This window comes from Salvelinus fontinalis, chromosome 29 (genome assembly GCF_029448725.1).
Source record: "Salvelinus fontinalis isolate EN_2023a chromosome 29, ASM2944872v1, whole genome shotgun sequence".
NCBI lineage: Eukaryota > Metazoa > Chordata > Actinopteri > Salmoniformes > Salmonidae > Salvelinus > Salvelinus fontinalis.
Window position 1 is genome coordinate 35,701,784 of NC_074693.1, and position 23,551 is coordinate 35,725,334.

General features: G+C 42.8%; 1 protein-coding gene across 3 annotated transcripts in view; it reads left to right on the forward strand.

Annotated features, from left to right (window-relative positions):
• Positions 1 to 15,173, forward strand: part of LOC129827925 (ankyrin repeat domain-containing protein 50-like) — a 35,336-nt gene extending 20,163 nt beyond the window's left edge. For all 3 annotated transcript variants that reach the window (XM_055889215.1, XM_055889216.1, XM_055889217.1), the window contains exons 4-5: positions 9,417 to 12,952; positions 13,460 to 15,173. In XM_055889215.1, the coding sequence (XP_055745190.1) occupies positions 9,417 to 12,949 (3,533 nt within the window). In that variant the 3' untranslated portion in view covers positions 12,950 to 12,952; positions 13,460 to 15,173. The remainder of the gene's footprint in view (positions 1 to 9,416; positions 12,953 to 13,459) is intronic.
• The last annotated feature ends 8,378 nt before the right edge of the window (positions 15,174 to 23,551 follow it).

A 23,551-nucleotide genomic window follows, 5' to 3' on the forward strand; every position in this document is an offset into this window, starting at 1 on the left:
ATGCCAAGAATACATTTGCAAGTACCTGATTTTACAGCGAGCTCTGTGAAAATTCCATGTGCTGAGCTTTAAATCTGTTGTGTGGACATGCTGACCAAAATGGTTCCAGACTGCACACCAGTAGCAGATACAGGTTTATTTGAAGTGGCTAATAAAACATGATTGGTATCCAGGACTGAACACATTACTGTGCAGGAGAACAGGAAATCATGGAGAGTGGGCCAAATGAGGTCACTAAGAGTTCAGTTATGGCAAGACCGTAACCAAAACAAGACTGTTCTTTCTGATAACTAGGCATGTGGTCAGGAAAAATGTCTGGCCCTTAGTTGTAAAACATGGTAGTATTTTTATCTCCATACGTTTAATGAAGGTAGTCATTGGTGCAGCTGCATGCAATAAGGAGGTTTCATGTCGCAGTGAAACCCAGCTGTAGATATAGTGCCCCATTGTGGGTCAAAGAGTGACGTTGAGCATAGGCACTCGGGATGTGCTGCTTTCTCAATCTCATACCACTCATACCACTACCACCCCATACCTCTGGCCCTCGCTCCATTCAAAGTATATCTGGAGTACAATACAGTGTTTCATTGGCTGGAAATCTCCGCTCATCTGTCTCCAGGCTCTGCAGTGTTTCCTGTAAATCATCTTTGGATGTATTCCTGCAGCTCATGATGTGTTTTCATGAAAGTGGCTTGATAGGACTGTTGGATTGTAGACTGTAATGCTAGGTCGTACTGAAGGGCCTTGAGTGTATACCCTTTCAGTGTAATCTTTGTTTGCGCTCAGCTCTCATTCAGTAACCACAGCAGGTCTAACTGGAAGGTCTCCTCTCCCATGTTTGAAATTCAGGTGAGGACAAGTTCAGGCAAAAACTGTTCATGCTTGTGCCGCCAGGATAAACACTTTGCAAATTAATTTTTTGGGATGTTTATGTAATTGTTTTCCAGTTGCACGTTTGATGCCGCTTCTCATGTCAGGGTGCCGTGCACGGAGAAAAATGGCATAGAAATTGGAGGGAGAAATTCTGTATCAATTACATAATTTCGCTTCTCCCAACAAATAAACCTGACTCCGGGTAGGCTACAGTTTGCTTTGTACTGCCTTAATAAATACCAACTACCATCTGCATTTCCTTTCTCAATAACCACTGGACTACAGCATCTTTCCACTGTTCACTAACATTTACCTAATGTATTCAATATTAGCAGCAAACATTATTCAAAATGAAAAGGCAACTGGAGCTTTGAAAAAACAAACATATTTTTCTACAGATGGTTTCAGCAGTCTCTCGTTCCACGTACTTGTGTTTGGAAGGCTGCAGTTTTCGCTTTTGGAGCCAAGACCTCTGCAGCTGTTGTACAGGCGTTTTGTCGAGTGGGGGTTTACAGCAGGCCAGAGGAGATGAGCTTGGCTTTCTGTTTATCTTTTGGATCTTATGAATTAAAGATGGTGGATCGCTAAGAACTTGATACATTTGAGATGCTGACGCTCAGAACCAGGTCCATGGGCCAGAACCTGTAATCCCCCCCCCCCCACTTCAAACACACGTACACACACCCTGCCTCATTTGTCATCTGAAAACAGTTCCTCATTGTACATAGGGCTGTGTCTCTCCTGGCTACTATCCAGTTTCGTAACGAGCAGCAGCTGGCTCCGAGGCCTGTACTCGGAGCTGCATCCCTGGCCCTGATGAATGCATCAGTTGTTGGTTGTTTAGCAGTCCCTCTCTGTTCAGACCCCTGCCGTCCATGCTCGTACTGTTGCACCCCCCCCCCCCCCCCAGTTAGAATTTACTGTGGTACCAGTTGACCTGGAAAACTGTCAAGGCCAGGCATCATGTCCTTGCCTGCATTTAAAATAAAACAATCTTTGTGGAAGGTGTGTGCAACGTCAGTCACGCTGACTTGTGTTAGCAGTTCACTGTGTAGCTAGTGACCACGTCTGCTACTGCAAGGAGCTGAAGTTGTTGGCTCAAGTTCCTCTCGTTGCGCCTGTGCTTATCTGTGCCACATGAGGAGAACAATGATAATGCCATGACTGCACAGCAGAGTTTCAGGCCATATGAAGTGATGTCTGCGATGACTCAAGTGGAAATTGTAGGTCAGCTTCCTCCATTTATAGTAATTGAATGAAAAGGCCTCTTTGGCATGTTCAGACTGGAGGCCTCTGCTTGTTCATTTCTTTCTTTCCCTTTCAATGGGCCTCTGGAAATATTTTTAAAGGGTTTTCAAGGCTAATGCTCTATTTCAAGATGGCCGCGGTTAACTCGCCGTCTCTCTTTTCCTCCTCTTGGTTTTTCCACACCACAAGTCTTCATAATTTACATATGATCAATTTTGTGGGAACTGTGGGAGGCCATTAATCTCAAAACTGTAGGAGAGAAGGAGTGCATTTGTTGTTAATCATTGTCTGAATAAAAAATACAAAAACTTCTACGATTGGCTGGGCAGTGTAGTCTGATTGACTGATACTCTCTTGGTGTGTAAACGCACGTCTAAATTAAACATTGAGACAACCTTTGAAAACAACATGCTGAGGCAAAGGCTCACGGCTGGCTAAAATTTACTTTTAGGTCGTCTGTCCTAGATATCGTTCAGTCCCCCCCCCCCCCCCCCCCCTCTTAATGGCCCCTTCCTCTCGGCCAGTGGGTTTCCTGTCTCAGCTGAAGGCATCCAGAATGCTTAGTGGAGAATCAGTCTGAGGTGGAGCAGGAGGTCACAGGGCCTGAGAGAGGCAGTGGAAAATGCTCTGTTGCTAAAAACATTGACTAAGGCTTTGGGTCACTGGGTTATTATAATCCTACTGTACTCTGTTAGTAGTGACTGCATTATATAGGACAGATTGTTTTTCGCCGTCTCTCTTATAGCTTGGAATGGTAACGTTCCGCAGATAGCCTCCACGAATGTTTTTGTTCGTTAGGACTGGCATTTTAGAGCATAATTAGTCATAAAAAAAACATTGTTTAAAATCACAGTGCAGTTATCACAAAACATATTCTTTTTTGGTGTTATAGCCTAACTAGACTGCGGACAGTTGTGTAAATTTCAATAAAACCAGAGAGAAAAGGGCTAACTTTAGGCCTCTTTGGTGAATTTGTGAGGCATGCGCGACAAGACATTGCGAGATGCATATTACCAAGACATATGCACGTGGTTCTGCCTGCTCCTCCTCTCTCTCCCTCACACTGGGCTACCTGCCCTTTCTCTTTGCTAATGACACAAGTGTGTCTTCAGTCTTCGGTCTGTTGCCTGTAGGATATCTGGGACCGATGTCGCCGAGATACAGAGGTATCTTCAGGACAGTCTTGCGAGCACGGGGTACTCTTCGTTACTGAGTGGGTGGCAGGGCCGGCCTGCTCATTAGGCAGGATTAGGCGGCTGACTATGGCGGCAGATTGACGAGGTCGGCATTTTCTGAGCTAAACTGACCTCCAACAACACGTAAAGCCTCACAAAAGTGTTTTTCTCAACCAGTGGCATATGGGCTTTTTAGGTGAGTGCTGATGCCACCCTGTGATAAGCAGTGCCCACTTTCTCAAAGGCAGGGCCACAAAATATTTTGCTTGTCCATTCCCAGTATGCCTCTCTGTTGGAGACACGCATCGCTGCGGCGCTCCACCAGCTTTCCGTCAAAAAAGTTATCTAACATAAATCATGTAGCAGATATTGCATATTGTAGAGTATGTGGCCTTTTCTGCAGTCTGCAGGATGGAGATGAAATGTATGATAATGTAATGAGATGGACATTTTTTTTTTACAGCATGCAGATTTCTGAGATCAAAGAACCTAAACTAAATGGCGCCCAATCAAATATAAAACTGCACTGAAATTGTAACAAACAACATATCTTGAAAACAGTAAAGGTCAAAGGAAAATGGACTTTATGGAATGGACAACCAGCCTACTCATAACTGCTGTCCAGGAGTTTCCTCCTGTGGGCTAAAATGTCATAATCATGGGTTTCAATATTGTATCCGTACATTTTTGACGAGCTGATCATAGCGAAAAGGAAAACACTTCTGCATTTCTCGCTGTGTAAACTCATTGCAAATAGGCTCAGGATAACTCCTGATGAAGTTGGGTAGCTGATATTCAGAGGTTAAATAGCCAAATGGATTAGTCACAGGAATCAGGATTAATAAAGCTAATGCAACAGCCTGTTTTACAAACGGTGGGCCTAACACATGGATGGGCATTCATAAAATTCCATTGCAGGCCGACACCGTAGGCTACACCAGATCATGCACGGGCCGACGTCTTTTGGACGTCTTTTTTGGGTCCTGTTCGTACCGGCCGACATTTTTTGTTTGTTGGTGTTCTACAAACGTTGGGCCTACCACATGGATGGGCATTCGTAAAATAAAAATACAAAATTAATTTGGTTCTGAATTAAAGTTGAAAATACGTACTTTCAACGTCCATAAAAGGCACCTTTTCAACCCCCAGAAATACATATTTTATTTTATTTCTTTTCAACGTCATTTTTCTTATAGGGACTATTGTAATTTTGCAGGGGGTGGCAATTTGTTTGTCTCGCCTAGGGCGGCAGAACGGCCAGGGCCGGCCCTGGTGGGTTTGGGTTGTTTTTGTTTCATAATATGAAACTGCAGCTACGTGTAGCCTGGATCGATTACCCTTTTCAGATATAATGGATTGTGGTCCATCAAAAGCGCCTCAGGTACAACATGTTTGTTTGACTGTTAGGGTGGGCAACACTACGGCTTTTTAAATTGAAACCTTCTCTGGAGATATGCACAGCATTTGTAAAGTAATGCTGCTTCTGAAGCGGGACTAACTTCCATCATTAGGCACCCATAACTGTCAATCAAATAATCTCAAGCTGCTGCACGCAGCCTGCATGCTGCCTGCCGGCAAACCACGCTCTCCTAAAAAAGTACTTAAAAGTTCTTTAAATACCTCGACTTACCAATACATTTAGTAGAAAGAGAGTACATCTTTCTACACTACCATTAAAAACAGCATACAAAACACAGCAGCACATCAATCGGCAACATTTATTGTTGTCAGGGAAACAATAGAACATTATATGCCGGAGCAGAATTCTACTGTCTGAAAAGATACCGACTCTTCTGAGGCGGCACATTTTTTTATTATCTGAAAAGTTATCAATTGTCGCTATTGACATGTTACTGTAGCTGTGTTCTAAGTCTCCAAAGGGTTGTGGTAGATATAACTTCATTGCCCGGCCCTAGTGGTCATACATACACCACCGTACAAAAGTTTGGGGTCAATTAGAAATGTCCTTGTTTTTTAAAGAAAAGCACATTTTTGGTCCATTCAAATAACATAAAATGTATCAGAAATACAGTGTAGACATTGTTAATGTTGTAAATGACTATTGTAGCTGGAAACGGCAGATTTGTTTTAATGGAATATCTACGTAGGCGTACAGAGGCCCATTATCAGCAACCATCACTCCTGTGTTCCAATGGCACGTTGTGTTAACTAATCCAAGTTTATTATTTTAAAAGGCTAATTGATCATTAGAAAACCCTTTTGCAATTATGTTAGCAGAGCTAAAAACTGTGCTGATTTAAAGAAGCAATAAAACTGGCCTTCTTTAGACTAGTTGAGTATCTGGAGCATCAGCATTTGTGGGTTCGATCACAGGCTCAAAATGGCCAGAAACAAAGAACTTTCTTCTGAAACTCATCAGTCTATTCTTGTTCTGAGAAATGAAGACTACTCAATGCTAGAAATTGCCAAGAAACTGAAGATCTCGTACAACGCTGTGTACTACTCCCTTCACAGAACAGCCAAACTGGCTCTAACCAGAATAGAAAGAGGAGTGGGAGGCCCCGGAACACAACTTAGCAAGAGGACAAGTACATTAGAGTGTCTAGTTTGAGAAATAGACTAGAGGTCGACCGATTTAATCGGATTGGCCGATTAATTGGGGCCAATTTCAAGTTTTCATAACAATCGGAAATTGGTATTTTTTTACACCATTATTTAACTAGGCAAGTCAGTTAAGAACACATTCTTATTTTCAATGACGCCCTAGGAACGTTGGGTTAACTACCTTGTTCATGGGCATAACGACAGATTTTTACCTTGTCAGCTCGGGGATTCAATCTTGCAACCTTACGGTTAACTCATCCAACGCTCTAACCACCTGCCTTACATTGCACTCCACGAGGAGCCTGCCTGTTACGCGAATGCAGTAAGAAGCCAAGGTAAGTTGCTAGCTAGCATTAAACTTATCTTATAAAAAACAATCAATCATAATCACTAGTTAACTACACATATTACTAGTTTATCTAGCGTGACCTGTATTGCATATAATCGATGCGGTGCGCATTCGCGAAAAAGGACTGTCGTTGCTCCAACGTGTACCCAACCATAAACATCAATGCCTTTCTTAAAATCAATACACAAGTATATATTTTTAAACCTGCATATTTAGTTAATATTGCCTACTAGCATGAATTTATTTTAACTAGGGAAATTGTGTCACTTCTCTTGCAACAGAGTCAGGGTATATGCAGCAGTTTGGGCCGCCTGGCTCGTTGCGAACTGTGTGAAGACAATTTCTTCCTAACAAAGACAGCCAACTTCGCCAAACGGGGGAAGATTTAACAAAAGCGTTCATTGCACGCAGAGTCAGGGTATATGCAACAGTTTGGGCCGCCTAGCTCGTTGCGAACTAATTTACCAGAATTTTACGTAATTATGACATAACATTGAAGGTTGTGCAATGTAACAGGAATATTTAGACTTATGGATGACACCTGTTAGATAAAATACGGAATTGCCAAAGGTATATGAAATACAAATCGTATAGAGAGAAATAGTCCTATAATAACTACAACCTAAAACTTCTTACCTGGGAATATTGAAGACTCATGTTAAAAGGAACCACCAGCTTTCCTATGTTCTCATGTTCTGAGCAAGGAGCTTAAACGTTAGCTTTCTTACATGGCACATATTTCACTTTTACTTTCTTCTCCAACACTTTGTTTTTGCATTATTTAAACCAAATTGAACATGTTTCATTATTTATTTGAGGCTAAATAGATTTTATTGATGTATTATATTAAGTTAAAATAAGTGTTCATTCAGTATTGTTATAATTGTCATTATTACAAATACATTTTTAAAAATCGGCCGAGTAATCGGTATCGGCTTTTTTTGGTCCTCCAATAATCAGTATCGGTATCGCCTTTGAAAAATTATAATCGGTCGACCTTTAAAACAGACGCCTCACAAGTTCTCAATTGGCAGCTTCATTAAAAAGTACCCGCAAAACACCAGTCTCAACGTCAACAGTGAAGAGGCGACTCCAGAATGCTGGCCTTCTAGGCAGAGTTGCAAAGAAAAAGCTGTTTCCAGCTACAATAGTCATTTACAACATTAACAATGTCTACACTGTATTTCTGATCAATTTATTTTATTGGACAAAAAAAAATGATTTTCTTTCAAAAATAAGAACATTTCTAAGTGACCCCAAACTTTTGTACGTAATAAGACCATTATTGTACAAGATAAGATTATTTGTTATTGCTTAAATTTGTATTTATTTTGCAGTAAACTTTAAGCAAAATTGTCCATTTGTAACATCCCTAGACTCTACCACCCCATTTTGCTACTGGTGTGGCTCCATTGCCCCTGTGCTGGGTAAGATTTCATAGTCTTCTTTCTGTACAAAGCCATTCATGGAGGGAACGACGCCTCAGGCTTCGCGACAGTTTGAGACTTGTACACAGAGAAACTTTGATTATGTAATCCAAGCAATCCAGTTTATAGTACTTACTGCACTGATTGATTATAGGCATGTTAATTGTGTCTAAATGTTGTCATTAGTCTCTGTCAAGAACCCTCTCAGATCCCCATTTTGTAGTGTTTGTTTTATTTATCATTGAGGGTGTTTAAGGTAGCTTAGGTTATCCTAACCCAGACAGCAGTAAATGAGCCCATTTCTTCAGGAAACATTTAGAAGCAGCTTGTTTTTCATGATATAGGTAATTAGATAAAACAAAAGAATGTAACACTCGTTTCCCACAGCAGGAGGCAAGTTCAGAATTGAGAAAAATTACAACAGCATTGAACAATTCTCTGCCAGTCCTTTTTTCCCCCTGTCCCCCATCAGGCCTGAGACCATGGAAACAGTAAATAAAACGATCCCCTGCCCTTGAGTGTGTAGCCTGAGCTGACTGCTCTAACCTGGAGAAAGTTACCCCTTTATGTCGGGGAAAGGATTGCTACTGCACATTAGTGGTAATTAATTAAGACCCTCTGGTGATTTCTTTCTAAAAGTCTGTGCTGGTAGCATGTAGTCTGTTAATGTGTCAAACCATAGAGTTGTCTTATGGCCATTCGTATGCTTATGAAACGGAAATAGCTCTTCCGGGGATCTACTTTGTGTTTTTCTCTCAAATATGTGAGGAGAGGCCTTTTAAATAATTAGTTGGGCCTTGAGCTTTAAAGGGACAATCTGCTGTTGTTACATTCATTTTTGGACATATAAGTTAATGATATGTACCCATTGATTCTTGAAGAATATAGCTATTAATGCCTCATGAGCTTAGTTCGTACCCCACCAGAACTCAAAATATAAGCTTCTTTTACGCCAATGTTTGTTAACAAAGTATATGTACACGTACACTATATAGACTCAAAACATGTTTTAAACTATATTGTTGTTATCATGGACGGTCCTTGCATCCATAGCTCAGTCCATGAATTTGAGAGTGGTTACTTTTCTCCAGCCCCACCCCTCAGCTTTTTACCGAAAACGGGCAGGGGAGTGTGCTTAGTCATTGTTTCAACTGCTGATTGCCCCTTTAAATATATTGATATGTAGATGAAAGTCTTCCTTGTATACTTTTGCAATCGTATTGATATTTCTTTAGTTAAATGTATGGCTGGGATGATAATGTACTGCGCTTCCTTAGGAGAATCAAAGGTCTTCTGCATCAAATACCCCTCTAGACCATCAAATACGCCAGCTTTGTTTTCCATAGTCCTTCACAAAAGATCTGTCATACTGATGCTGAACTGATTACTGATTACTCTGCCAGAGACCAGGGTCATGCTCTCAATTCCTTTGAATGGTTTTATTTTAACAACATGGCTTCACCACTAATTAGTCTGTGCCTTAGGAAATTAAAGGTTGGCGTAATAGAATTCTTCAAAGGTAAAAGATCAATGGGAAAATATCAGTGACTATATTCTGAAGGTCAGATATCTATTTGAGAATATAAGGGCATCATGTGAAAAAGGAATTAGTCACCTTCGTATGGAAAGACTAATTATACCCTCTCTGTATTCCTTTGATAAACTGTAATACTGCCATATTAATCTTGGAAATGTGTTGAAAGAAGTTGGGGTGGACATTGATGTTTAATTCATTGCTTTTGATGTGGTAAACTAATAGTTATTTTTTCTCTTTTCTAGGATTCCGTAAAATTAGCCTGGATGACCTTCGCAAGGCCTACATCGTCAAGGACGTGCAGCAGTACATCCTCCACCGGCTCGACCAGGAGGAGGCCCTTCGCCAGCACCTCACCAAGGAGACGGCCGAGATGCTCAACCAGCTACACATCAAAAGCAGCGGCTGCTTCCTGTACCTGGAGCGCGTGCTGGACGGAGTGGTGGAGAACTTCATCATGTTGCGAGAGATCCGTGACATTCCCGGCACGCTCAATGGCCTCTACTTATGGCTCTGCCAAAGGCTGTTTGTCCGGAAGCAGTTTGCCAAAGTCCAGCCTATTCTCAACGTGATCCTTGCAACCTGCAGGCCACTTACTTTCAAGGAGCTTTACCATGCTGTCTGGACCAAAAACATGACTCTCACCATGGAGGACTTCCAGAAGAAGATGGACATCCTCTCCAAGTTGTTGGTTGATGGCCTCGGAGGTACTAAAATCCTCTTTCACTACAGTGTTGCCGAGTGGCTCCTGGATGTTAAGCATTGTACACAAAAGTACTTGTGTAATGCAGCGGAGGGACATAGGATGGTGGCGATGAGTTACACTTGCAGGGCCAAGCAGCTCAAACCGCTGGAGGTGCAGGAGTTTGCCCTGCATCTGATCAACTCCAACCTGCAGATAGAGACTTTCAACCTGGCTCTTTGGATGGTGTGGAATGGTACACCCGCTAAAGACTCTCTTTCCACCTCCATACCTAAAGAGCAGGAGGTGCTGCAGCTTCTGGTCAAAGCTGGGGCTCACGTCAACAACGACGACGACCATGCCTCTTGCATAGTGCAGCAGGCACTGGAGAGAGAGGATTCGATTCGGACGTTGCTAGACAATGGAGCCTCGGTGAACCAATGTGACTCTAGCGGGAGAACTTTGCTGGCCAATGCAGCGTACAGTGGAAACCTGGATGTGGTGAACTTTCTCATATCCAGAAGAGCAAACATGGAGATGGAGGACAACCATGGACAAACGTCACTTACTCTTGCGGCAAGACAAGGGCACACTAAGGTCGTAAACTGCCTCATCGGCTGTGACGCAAACATCAATCACACAGACCATGATGGGTGGACCGCCCTTAGGTCTGCAGCCTGGGGTGGGCATTCGGAGGTGGTGTCTGCTCTCCTCTACGCTGGTGCCAAAGTTGACTGTGCTGATGCCGACAGCAGAACGGCCTTAAGAGCCGCAGCTTGGGGAGGTCATGAAGACATCGTGCTGAACCTCCTCCAACACGGGGCAGAAGTCAACAAAGCAGACAATGAAGGAAGGACAGCTCTCATTGCAGCGGCATACATGGGGCACAGAGAAATCGTAGAGCACCTCTTGGAACACGGGGCAGAGGTGAACCATGGAGATGCGGACGGAAGGACAGCCCTCTCAGTTGCTGCTCTCTGTGTGCCTGCCAGTAAAGGCCATGCCTCTGTCGTAAGCCTCCTCATTGACAGGGGTGCAGAGGTCGACCACTGCGACAAAGACTGCATGACCCCCCTCCTTGTGGCTGCCTATGAAGGACATGTGGACGTAGTTGATCTGCTGCTGGAAGGTGGAGCTGACGTGGATCACACTGACAACAATGGGCGAACGCCTCTTCTTGCAGCAGCATCCATGGGCCATGCCTCTGTTGTCAATACCCTGCTTTTCTGGGGTGCAGCGGTAGACAGCATCGACAGTGAAGGAAGGACTGTTCTGAGCATAGCATCCGCTCAAGGGAACGTAGAGGTGGTCCGAACTCTGCTGGACAGAGGGCTGGACGAGAATCACAGAGATGACGCAGGCTGGACCCCACTGCACATGGCCTCATTTGAGGGTCACCGGCAAGTATGCGATGCCCTCATTGAGCAAGGTGCCCGATGCACAGAGGTGGATAACGATGGTCGAATACCCCTGATATTGTCTGCGCAAGAGGGTCACTATGACTGTGTCCATATTCTTCTGGAAAACAAGTCTTGCATCGACCAAAGAGGATATGATGGGAGGAATTCTCTCAGGGTGGCTGCACTGGAAGGCCACAGGGATATTGTTGAACTGTTGCTGAGTCATGGCGCTGATATAGACTATAAAGACGCAGACGGACGCCAGACATTATACATATTGGCACTTGAGAATCAACTAGCAATGGCAGAGTACTTCCTGGAAAATGGGGCCAATGTGGAAGTCAGCGACACAGAGGGAAGGACGGCCCTCCACGTGTCCTGCTGGCAAGGGCATGTAGAAATGGTCAGGATGCTGATCAACTATCATGCCGACGTGAACTCTTGTGACAACGAGAAGCGATCCGCCCTCCAGTCAGCGGCTTGGCAAGGCCACGCAAAGGTTGTGCGGTTCTTGATTGACAATGGCACTCACGTGGATCATACATGTAATCAGGGGGCAACAGCGCTTGGCATTGCTGCCCAAGAGGGGCACAGAGATGTAGTGCAGATCCTTCTGGAGCACGGCGCTGACCCCAACCACGCGGACCAGTTTGGACGCACAGCCATGCGAGTGGCTGCAAAAGGGGGGCATTCAATGATCATCAAACTTCTTGAGAAGTATGGGGCCTCAAGTCTTAATGGCTGTAGTCCTTCGCCAGTACACACTATGGAGCAAAAAACCCCACTCTCTGTAGCTGGGAAAATGCAGTCTCTCACAATCAAATCCAACAGCTCTGGCAGCACAGGAGCTGGAGACATGCAGTCATCTGGACGTGGTCTACAGAACGGTCCTGTCCACGCCTTCAGCTCCCCTTCAGAATCTCCTGACTCTACCGTGGACAGACAGAAATCCTCTCTCTCAAATAATTCCCTCAAAAGTTCGAAGAACTCACTGAGAACCACCTCGTCCACCGCGACTGCACAGACTGTGCCGATAGACAGTTTCCACGGAATGACCTTCACAGAGCAAATCCAGCAACACTCTCTGCCTCGCAGTCGGAGCCGACAGTCCATCGTCTCACCTTCCTCCACCACCAAGTCAATTGGACATCATCAAGGGTCTCCATCAAGTGAATTTGACTGGGCTCAGGTTAAGCCAGGTCTCAAGTCGACCAAAGGGAATAAGACCGGAAATGACACATCCAACGGCAAAGGGGGGTCAGGAGACAAGAAAAGGCTCAAGAGCATTGGCTCGACCCAGGGTCAGGAATATGAGATGACCCAGTTTGATAAGAGGATTGCGCTCAACAAGTCTGTAGCGAACATTGCAGTGAAGGATCCTCATTGTAAGATCATGGTTGGCGGCTCCACCCAGCCAGATGGGGGACTGACCCAAGAGCAATTGTTCATCCAACAGCAGAGCATTGCAGAGAAGAAGCGAAATGGCATTATGACCAACCCCAACTACCATCTTCAGGGCAATCAGGTTTTTCTCGGGAGGGTTTCTGTCCCATGGACTGTACAGAATAGAGGGCACCAGGATGTGCTGGAGAACTACCCTATAGGGGAGACTGAATTAAGCCTTAAACAAGCACTGAAACTGCAGATAGAAGGATCAGACCCTGGGTTTAACTACAAAAAGGAGACACCATTATAGCTGGTAAGTTTTCATTCTCAAACGAATCTGATGTAATTAGAATGTACATTTTTTCTAAGCATTAACCACCAACTATAGAGTTATTCTGATGTTCAACATAATTGTTTTACTCATTATATTAGAAGTAGATCAGGTCAGACATGCTTTATTTTCATTACGATTTCAAACGGGTTCATGGTGAAGATGGTAGAAGTATATGTTAAGCATCCAGGGATGGTATGTAGGCTGAAAAATCAGAATCCCTGGATACTATTATGAATGTCTTTGTATTACTTATAGGATTTATGGCCACATTGTTGATACAGTATGCTGTTATTAAAGTACAATTGAATGACTCACTCACCACTACTGAAAACACTGTCTTGTCAATATTTTATTACGGTCCATTGACCTTTCATTTGTAGAACTTAAACTTACACGAATGATGGCTTTCAAAGAATGCACTTTTCTGGCCTAAAAGACGACCATTTTTTTCCAACTCAGCACTAACATAAATCATTACCATTTCAGATGTCTTGAATGCCATTCGTCACGGAGACATCGGAGGGAATGTGCCAAAGCAACTTTTTTCCCCATCTGCATAAGAAATGATTTTCTTTTTTTAAATGTCCACTCTCTCAAGTGGAACACCTCAGAAAACCTAGGGAAGAATGTTGATCGCTGCACAAGGCCTAGATGACCTGATACTTCAATGTGCCTACATCTGTTACAGCCTTCTCAGTGTAATCATGCACACTATCGTTTTAATGTATTGATATTTAATATGCGGTGTATGCACTTTTTAAATAGAGAAAATGACAAACATGTATTTGTTCAGCCTCCCCTTTATGCTCCTGTGTTTCAAACTAATTGTTCCAAATAATTATACATTGTTTTTCTGTTATACTGTGTGTTTGTTTTTGTTGTCCTGCCTGCAATCATACACACCGACAGCAATGTACCGCTGAGTGCATCATCACATCTTACCAGAGGACATCAAGATAATCGATGACATGGAATAATGTGATGCGCATTGGTACTCTGCCTTTCTGAAGACCCCAAATAATCTGTGTTAACCTCGTTCAGTGTACTAAACATATGCTGTGTGTAATATGTTAATAGCTAAGGCAATTTGCTATACAAGTATAATCAACCATATTTATTTAGGAAAAAGCCACTTTAAGTTGCATTGTATGCTCTATCATGGTGCTGTGTTCAAAAGTTGCCTGCGGTTATTTTGGACTCCATTTTGGTCGTCTTGATACTATTTTCTTTGCTATGTGTATTGTAGTATTACAGATACCTAAGGGAGAAAGTGAACTGAAAGCGTTAAACCCACGTGACTTCATTTCGTCCCTGTGGGACTTTTCATGTGTTTTTGTGTGCATTTTAAATGGATTCAAATAACCGTTGCGTATTCTGTCAACTACAGTGGTTGGCGCTTCAATGCAAAGGTCTGAAGCGAAAGCGGTGACGAGTGCATTCGTTGGCGGAATTCTTATTATAACCTGCGATTCAAGAAACAAAATTCAAACTTTGTTTCCCCTATTATTGCAGTGTCGCTTATATTTTGATAATTTGGCGTATATTTTGGGGCAAGACACACGAAAAAAACGGCTTACGGGTTCACTCGTCACGACTTCACTGAGTAGTAGACTTCAATAATATTATGGTTTTAAAGGATGGTTTGAAATGTATACTTGTCAAGCCAAAGTTGGAACAAAGCATTTATTTTTTCTTCTCTGAGCGGCTGCATGTCAGTTAACCCAGCAATAGCTCCACTGTAGAGGGAGGGGCTTGGAGATGGTGCTCTCGGATTGGAAACATCTGTTTTTCATGGACTCTGTGGAGCTGTGTGAGCATTTGTGTGTCATATTTTTTGCAGGCTTTTCACAATGTTAAAAGTGAGAAGGGGGAAAAAATGGTAAAGCCGTCGCAAACACACTGTATAAACCCAAGTCAAAGCCCTCCGCTCTCCAGGACAGCTTGAAGGTGTGCTATGAAGGTATAAAGGAAGAAGGACTCCTTTTTAGGATCAATTCTGGACAGTATTCAGACTTCTTTCGCCATCGCTCAAACCTCATATTGTTTTTAATTGACCCTAAACAATTTGATTGTAAATAACTTACCGTGTACATTGAACTTTTCATTTAAAAAAATGTATTTCCTGTACTATATTAAGCAGAATTGTCTGATGTATATTAAAGTGCTTAATAAACATATTTGCTTTACTGCTGGAAAATGACAGATTCTCTATTGTTACATCATTGTAATTGAATTACTACCATTTTCTCAATGTATCCTTTCAATCACTGTACAACGGACCAGACACTTAACAGAGATCCATACTATGCAATGTCTATGCCCTATTGGCTAACCTTACATCCGAGGCCATTACATGCATCCCTAAGCATTAAGCAACCGTTAACCCAACATTGTGATCGATTGATCGTCAAATAATTGCCTGTTTTGGCAGTGTTGCCTGCCTTTATGCCTTGACTCTCAAGAAGCCTACATATACACGCATAGATTGACCAGATCATTGTTAACACCCGAGAAGAATGTCACCTTCTGGGAGAGTAATTTCCCAATTAACCTTGTGTCAATTGTGTTATCTATGACTAATACCTGGCTGTCTACTGTTTACTTCGGGCAATGACACGTAGGTCAAGGTTGTATAGCAACTGTAATTATTTCTAGCTGACTGATCCGAGAGCAGACCGATATATCAAGTCAAATAAAGGCCTGATTCAGTAGCCTCCAGTGTACATGTTGTCGGGAATCCAGAAGGTAGATGTAGAAAAGGATCCGATTTTCCTGTTATTAAAGCTACATAACCACAGGGTACACTGGATATTTTCCCCTCCGTGGAGTTGATGGTGGAGGGCCAAACCAGGACACTGCATGCATCGCAGCATTTGGATCAAACTGAAGTGGAACAGAGGTTCTGTGCCAAGCTCCATCACAGCTCTGCTTCACTAAGTTCACCGCATTAGGAAGAGATCCACAAGAGGTCTAATCACAGGGATGGTTTTGTATGTTACAAGGGCAATGAACTGTTTTATTCTAATTCCAAATAAATAAAAAAAAACGAATCTTGCTCTTTGGATTACAGAGTTTCCAACTACAAACAAGGGGGACATGATCTTTGATATGCCTACCCTGCCATGTAGGCCAGTAATAAATAAGTTCCATGTTGTAGGTCCTCAGCTTGTCACGGTCGTTATAATGAGTGGACCAAGATGCAGCGTGGTATGTTTCCATCCTCTTTATTCGGAAGAGAAACTCAAAGAAAAAAAAACAATAAAGCGTCAAACGAAACGTGAAGCTAAATGAAGTGCTCACAGGCAACTATACCTAGACAAGATCCCACAAAGCACAAAGGGGAAATGGCTGCCTAAATATGATCCCCAATCAGAGACAACGATAAACAGCTGCCTCATGATTGGGAACCATACCAGGCCAACATAGAAATATAATCACCTAGATGACCCACCCTAATCCCACCCCGACCTAACCAACATAGAGAATAAAAAGCTTTCTATGGTCAGGGCGTGACACAGCTATAGATTGTGTTAAGGTGTTTGGGGATTCAACCAGGGTGTTAATGAGAAAACCATCTGGTGATGACATCATCATGCGCTGTAAAAAGGAGTGTCCATGGTTGTGTCTGTCTCTTGGACTCCACAGTGACCACATCTGTTTCTCCTCCTCCGCCCTTGTTTTGGATCCCAACAATCTCTCACAATACAACCTCTGAAAAGAGCACAATTGTTTTCCATAGACCAATTTCAAGAAGCATTGCATTCTAATGGACACACAGACTGGCATGTTTCGATGCCAGTCTGTTCACGTGAGTGATCTTTGGACACGTGATGTTTTTCCAAAACAAGTTCAATTCGTGGATGAGCTGGATTGGAGTGAAGCAGTGCACCCCCTGTCAGCCCAGACATAATCTATTTCTAATGTTAATTGCTGTTAAAGGAAATGGGCATGCACAACAGCTAAATACTCCAATTAAACAGATCAATGTAGGAGCTGGTGATGAGGGAGTAGGGTAAGGGCATGGAGAAAGCTCTCAATGGGAAAAACTGTGTCAATCCATCCATCCTTTTTTTAATGACAAAAGTACCGGTCTGGGTTTCAAATGAAATCATCAGAGGTTGCCATTGCTAGGCCTTTCTTAATAGTCATAAATTGTGAGAGAGAAAAGAAGATTTTGAATTTTGCTGAATGTTCCTGCAATTATATGATAATTCACTGGAGGAAAAGGTATTGATTTGCTCATGCTGGATGGAGATTTATTATGTTGCAGATGGAGGCGGCAAATGAACTTCAGAGCAGCATTATATACGTGCCCTGCTGCATATCTCATGAGCTTGGGAGCTGGTGCTGCGGTCGCCTGAATTGTAAATTGTTGAAAGGGTTTGTTTATTTTCTTATGAGGCAACATTTTAATTTAGGCAGACGACGTGACTGAACCGATTCTAACAAAGATGCTAAACGGTCATTTGTTAAGATGCTTCAATCATATAAGCCATGGGGAAAGTCTGCTTGTGTTCTAAGAGACTCTTCAAAGGAATTAATGAATGGACCCTCATGAGTGACAGGGTACAAAATACATTATTTCAAAGAGATACGTGTCATACTTAAAATGTGTTTTTCACTTCTAGACCAAAGGTAGCATCAAACCAAATATTGATCTACAATGCTAAAAACATGCCTTCTTCAATAAAGGTAGTTATATGGCTATATTTTAAAGGCAGGTGGCTCAAGACAGATAATACTAATATTTGACGTAAAATAATAATAGAATATGCATATACCGTAGAAAGAGGAGGAAGGGAAGCGCTACTAAGGTACACAATAGTACATTTTGGTAAAAGTGTTAAATTGGTCATCAAAAAGAAAAGAGGACCAAGGCACTCTTCATATAATTAATTTAAATGATGTGTATAGACTCAGTGGCCAGTTTATTAGGTACACCCATCTAGTACAGTGTTGGACACCACTTTGCCTCCAGAACAGCCTGAATTCTTTGGGACAAGGAATCGACAAGGTTCAAACTTTGATCAATTGGTATCAAGGGACCTAACGTGTACCAGGAAAACATTCCTCATACTATAACACCACCGCCACCAGCCTGTGCCATTGACACCAGGCAGGATGGGGCCATAGACTCATGCTGCTTATGCCAAATCCTGACTTTGCCATCAGCATGACGCAACAGGAACCGGGATTCGTCAGACCAGGCAATGTTTTTCCATTCCTCAATTGTCCAGTGTTGGTGATCGAGTGCTCACTGGACCCGCTTCTTCTTGTTTTTAGCTGATAGGAGTGGAACCCGGTGTTGTTGTCTGCTGCAATAGCCCATCTGTGACAAGGACCGACGAGTTGTGTGTTGCGAGATGCCGTTCTGCACACCACTGTTGCACTGCGCCGTTATTTGCCTGTTTGTGGCCCACCTGTTAGCTTGCACGATTCTTGCCATTTTCCTTCGAAGTGTCATCAACAATCTGTTTTCGCCCACAGGACTGCTGCTGACTGGATGTTTTTTGGGATGTTTCTTGTTTGTTGCACCGTTCTCGGTAAACCCTAGACACTGTCGTGTGTGAAAATCCCAGGAGGCCGGCCGTTTTTGAGATTTTGGAAGCGGCACACCCGGCACCGAAGATCATACCACGCTCAAAGTCTCTTAGGTCACTCGTTTTGCCCATTCTAACATTCAATTGACAGTAACTGACTGCCTCGCTGCTTGTCTGCCTGCTTTATAAAGCAAGCCACAGCCAAGTGACAATGGGACCCATGTCGTCTAAAAAGTTATACTTTTGACCTATCTGTCCATAGAACGTTCTTCCAAGAGTCTTGATGATCATCCAGGTCGTTCCAGATGCATATTGGAAAACTGGAGTCAACTTTTCTGGGACGAGATGGGTCCCATTATGTCTGGCGAAAACCAAACACTGCATTCCACAGTAAGAACCTCATAACAACGGTCAAGCATGGTGGTGGCAGTGTGATGGTTTTGGGGATGCTTTGCTGCCTCAAGACCTGGATGACTTGCCTTAATAGAAGGAACCATGAATTCTGCTCTGCATCAGGGAATTCTACAGGAGAAAGTCAGGCCATCTGTCTGTGCACTGAAGCGCAGCTGGGTCATGCAGCAAGACAATGATCCAAAACACACAATCAAGTCTACATGAAAATGGTTAAAAATAAATAAATGATACGTTTTGGAATGGCCTAGTCAAAGTCCAGACCTGATCCCAATTGAGATGGACTTGAAACGAGCAGTTCATGTTTGAAACCTATAAATGTCGCCGAGTTAAAGCAGTTCTGCATGCAAGAGTGGGACAAAATTACTCCACAGCGATGTGAGAGACTGATCAACTACAGGAAGAATTTGTTTGCAGTCATTGCAGCTAAAGGTGGCATAACCAGCTATTGAGTGTTAGGGGGCAATTACTTGTTCACACAGAGGATTTTTTGTTGCTGTTATTTATAAACTCAGCTTCTCTTTATCTCATTTTAGGTTTTGGTTGAAGATCTGATAACATTCAACATCAAAAATATGCAAAAATAGTGAAAATCAGGAAGGGGGCAAATACTTTTTCACGACATCGTATATATTTTCCCCCCTTTCTGATTATACCCTCATTACTGAACATTCATATCTGTCATTTCTTCACAATACTTGTAGATTATGTGCAGTCTCTGAGGAGACAGTCGTTTTGAAAGGCTGGCCTTTAGTATGTGAATAGCCCATATTCAGTACCCTTGTACCATTGTACCACACAGACGTCATTGCTCATTACAGATGAAGCCAAAGACAATAAACAGTACTGCAGTACAGCCCAACCGTCCCAGTGGCCAAGACAGAGGGCTACATTTAACTGCTGTTTACAGCATTTGATACTGTAGCTTGTGATAGCTTCTCTTTTTCACGTGTTTGGGACACAAGGGCACTGGAATCTCACAGAGACAGCTGGGAATGATCATCAACAGATTTGCCTTCCCCCTTTCAGCTATAAACATTGTGCACAACGGAACGAGACAGAGACTCAATCGAACATATCATTCACTATCCAACCACGAAATTGAGGAATACCTCAACGCACGCATTTATGCATGTTGAATAGCTACATGCACAGCTTATTGTTTGAGCTATTACAGCGGGGAGCTGGGGAATTTTAGTAGCGTTGGCAGCGGAGACTCTTTCTCTCCCTGGTGTTCTGTCAGCAAACAGTCCTCGCCGACTGCTGCAGGGTTCAGCTCAGGACTCCGCTGCACTGCTCTCCACGGCGTGTCAAGCGAATCAAAGTCCTGGGTGTAACGGGTCCCTGGGACAGATGGAGAATTCTGGAGAAGAAACTAAAAGCAGTTGCCGTACATGAGGGAATTGAGAATGAGTATGGAAGGGTCCGGGAAATCAACATAGCGAAGACACCAGGGGAAGTGAATTCGTGGGTCTAGACGATATTTTACATGGCCCAAACCTGTCTGAGGGTATTAGACAATTAGAGTTATTTTAGCCAACCCACAATCCCCCATGACTCCATGGCCGAAGAAACATATATTTGAATAGTCTCCCGATGACAAACTGGCGAGACAGAAAGGGCTAACTCATGGGCAGCCAAAGTGTGCAGACAGACATGTTGCCCTGCTCACTGACCGCCCCGTCTTAACCTGCCACCCCCATCCAGCCGTGCATTAACCCCCTTCGAAATCATTGACTGACCCTCAAAGTTGACCGTCATTCAGCACAATCAGTGCATGACCTTCCGATTCAGCGCTCCACAAATGCACATTCTCACTGGCCCCGTGGCCCCTTACGTTCCCCTCTCTTTATTAGCAACCCCTAATCCAGGTCAGTACCTTTGGCTCCTTGTAAAGGGGCCCCCCACTGCTGCCCCGGGCAGCCAAGCAGCACATAGAGTCTGAACTCATTAGCCACAGAGGCACGGCTGTGGAAGAGGTAAGGGCTCTCAAGTAGCCTGGGTTTATTTGTCCTGCAGACTGTGTGTACACATACATGTGCCACAATTGCACTTTGGTAGTTTGTGGTAGTCAAATTGAATTGCGGTGGACATAAGTACATGTACAACACATAACCTTGGGTTGTACTTTAACCTAGACTACACCACTCTGGGTAGTGCTGTGTACTTTTCTTGATAGATGTGTGAAACAATTCGTTTTTATCCCTTTGATCGTGTCTGAAACTGGTTTCAATTGATAGTTCCACACTGTTTATTTGCAATGAGTAATTGAGACAAATATGTTGGGTTTGACGTTTCAAGCATCTGCGTATGTGGGCTACATGGAGCTTAGAAGGGATATCACACACACTTTGAAGGATTCATATGTCATATGAGCTCAAATTCACAGGAGTGTTGAAATTCCTTTATGTACAGTAGTGTTTGAGGGAGTGACACAGTGCAGGTCCAATGTTCCTTCACTTTGACAAAAGGTACAATCCATCATGCAAATAGTAAGACTAAATAGTACTGGGTTTTAGTTAGTAGTCCATGAAGAATAGCACTTCCCCTTTCTTCTTCACCTTCACTGTGAGTTTGAAAGAAATAGGAACGTACAGTATATCCTTCGGAAATGGACAAAAGGCAAATTCATATGTTTTGTCCTCGGGATACGATTATGATTAGCCATGGTTACAAGGCTGATTTAAATTCAACAGTCATTTAGCTCTACACCAGTTATCTTCTAAATAAATGGGACAATTATAGAGGCTTGAACCCAATGCATCGCAGGACGTACACAATGATGGATTGCCTCTGTGTTAAAAGCATGTATAGGCTCTACATGACCGGTAGAATATATCCAGCTGAATTCATTACCTTGCCTTAAACGAGAATCACTCAAGGGCCCAAGAACAAGGCGGCAACAGATTAACATATAAATGGAACTACAGGCAAGATCTTTTCTTATCTGTTTATTTTGACTTTCTGTGAGGCCAGTGGGGTTTAAAGGAGAGATAGGTGTCTTGTGAAATGGATGTCCCACACAAGAGGAGACGTGCGTGGAAATGTTTTCTTTGGTTTTGCATCCAACACTTTGTCAAGGTTTCTTTGACGTAAGTTCTCTGCTAGATTTAAATGATTTTTTTTTTTTTTTTTACAAAATATGTAGGCCCGAAACACTCTTCTCCAAATGTACTTGGACAGCAGAGCTAAAATGTTTACATTTGTCTATATCCTCCAGCATTTTGGATTTGAGATCAAATGTTTCCTATGATTCATGAATGAATGGTCAACAATGATGAGTGAGAAAGTTACAGAGGCACAAAGATCACCCCCCCCCCCCAAAATGAAACTTCTCACCATTACCAATAACAGGGGAGGTAAGCATTCTTTAGAAGGTATTTACATTTACATTTAAGTCATTTAGCAGACGCTCTTATCCAGAGCGACTTACAAATTGGAAAGTTCATACATATTCATCCTGGTCCCCCCGTGGGGAATGAACCCACAACCCTGGCGTTGCAAGCGCCATGCTCTACCAACTGAGCCACACGGGACCACAGGTATGATCTTTGTGCCTCTGTAACATTCTCAATCATCATCATTTACTATTCATTCATGATTATTTCTAATCATGGTAGCATCCACATTCATGTAGAATGTAGACTTCTTATTTACAATAAAAGTGACTCCAAATTGACACAATACCGTTCACCATTCAGTTCCTATTGAGCGAAACATGAAACACAACCAAAACAAACTGCTTGTAGAGTCACAAGCTTGATGTAGTCATTGCATGCTAGGAATATGGGACCAAATACTACACGTTTGCCTACTTTAGTACACTATAAGTGTCACGTTCCTGACCTGTTTTCTGTTGTTTTGGTATGTGTTTAATTGGTCAGGGCGTGAATTTGGGTGGGTAGTCTATGTTATGTGTTTTCTATGTTGGGTTAATGGGTTGCCTGGTATGGCTCTCAATTAGAGGCAGGTGTTTGGCGTTTCCTCTAATTGAGAGTCATATTAAGGTAGGTTGTTTCACATTGTTTGTTGTGGGTGGTTGTCTTCCGTGTCTGTGTATGTTGTGGACTGTTTCGGTATATTTGTTAGTTCGGTTTTTGTGTAGTCTGTTTTCCCTGTCCGTGCGTTTTTCGTGTTACATGTATGTTCTTAAGTTTAAGTCTGTTTAGGTCGGTTTGTTATTTTGTAATCCTTCCAAGTGTTTGTTTTCGTGTTTCGTCTTTGTGTTAATAAATCATTATGTATTCACAACCCGCTGCATTTTGGTCTTCCGATCCCTCTCTCCTCTCCTCGTCCGAGGAGGAGGCAGAATATTACGACAATCGTTACAATAAGAGAGTGTCCAAATACTTGTGACATTCTCAAATGGGGGGGATTAGATACACGAAGTGATTTCATTTCTAAACGGTAAAACAGATACAGTATGTATGAAAATATCCTAAAATAAAAGGTGACATTCTGTACTGTGAGATATTTGATGCCAGATGTGAGATATTTGAACTCAATTCCAAAATGCTGGAGTATAGAGACACATTTTTACGTTTTAGCTTCACTGTGCAAGCAGCTTCACTGTGCAAATAAATACGGAGAGGAGTGTATGTTTGATATGTTGACTGGATATTGAAAA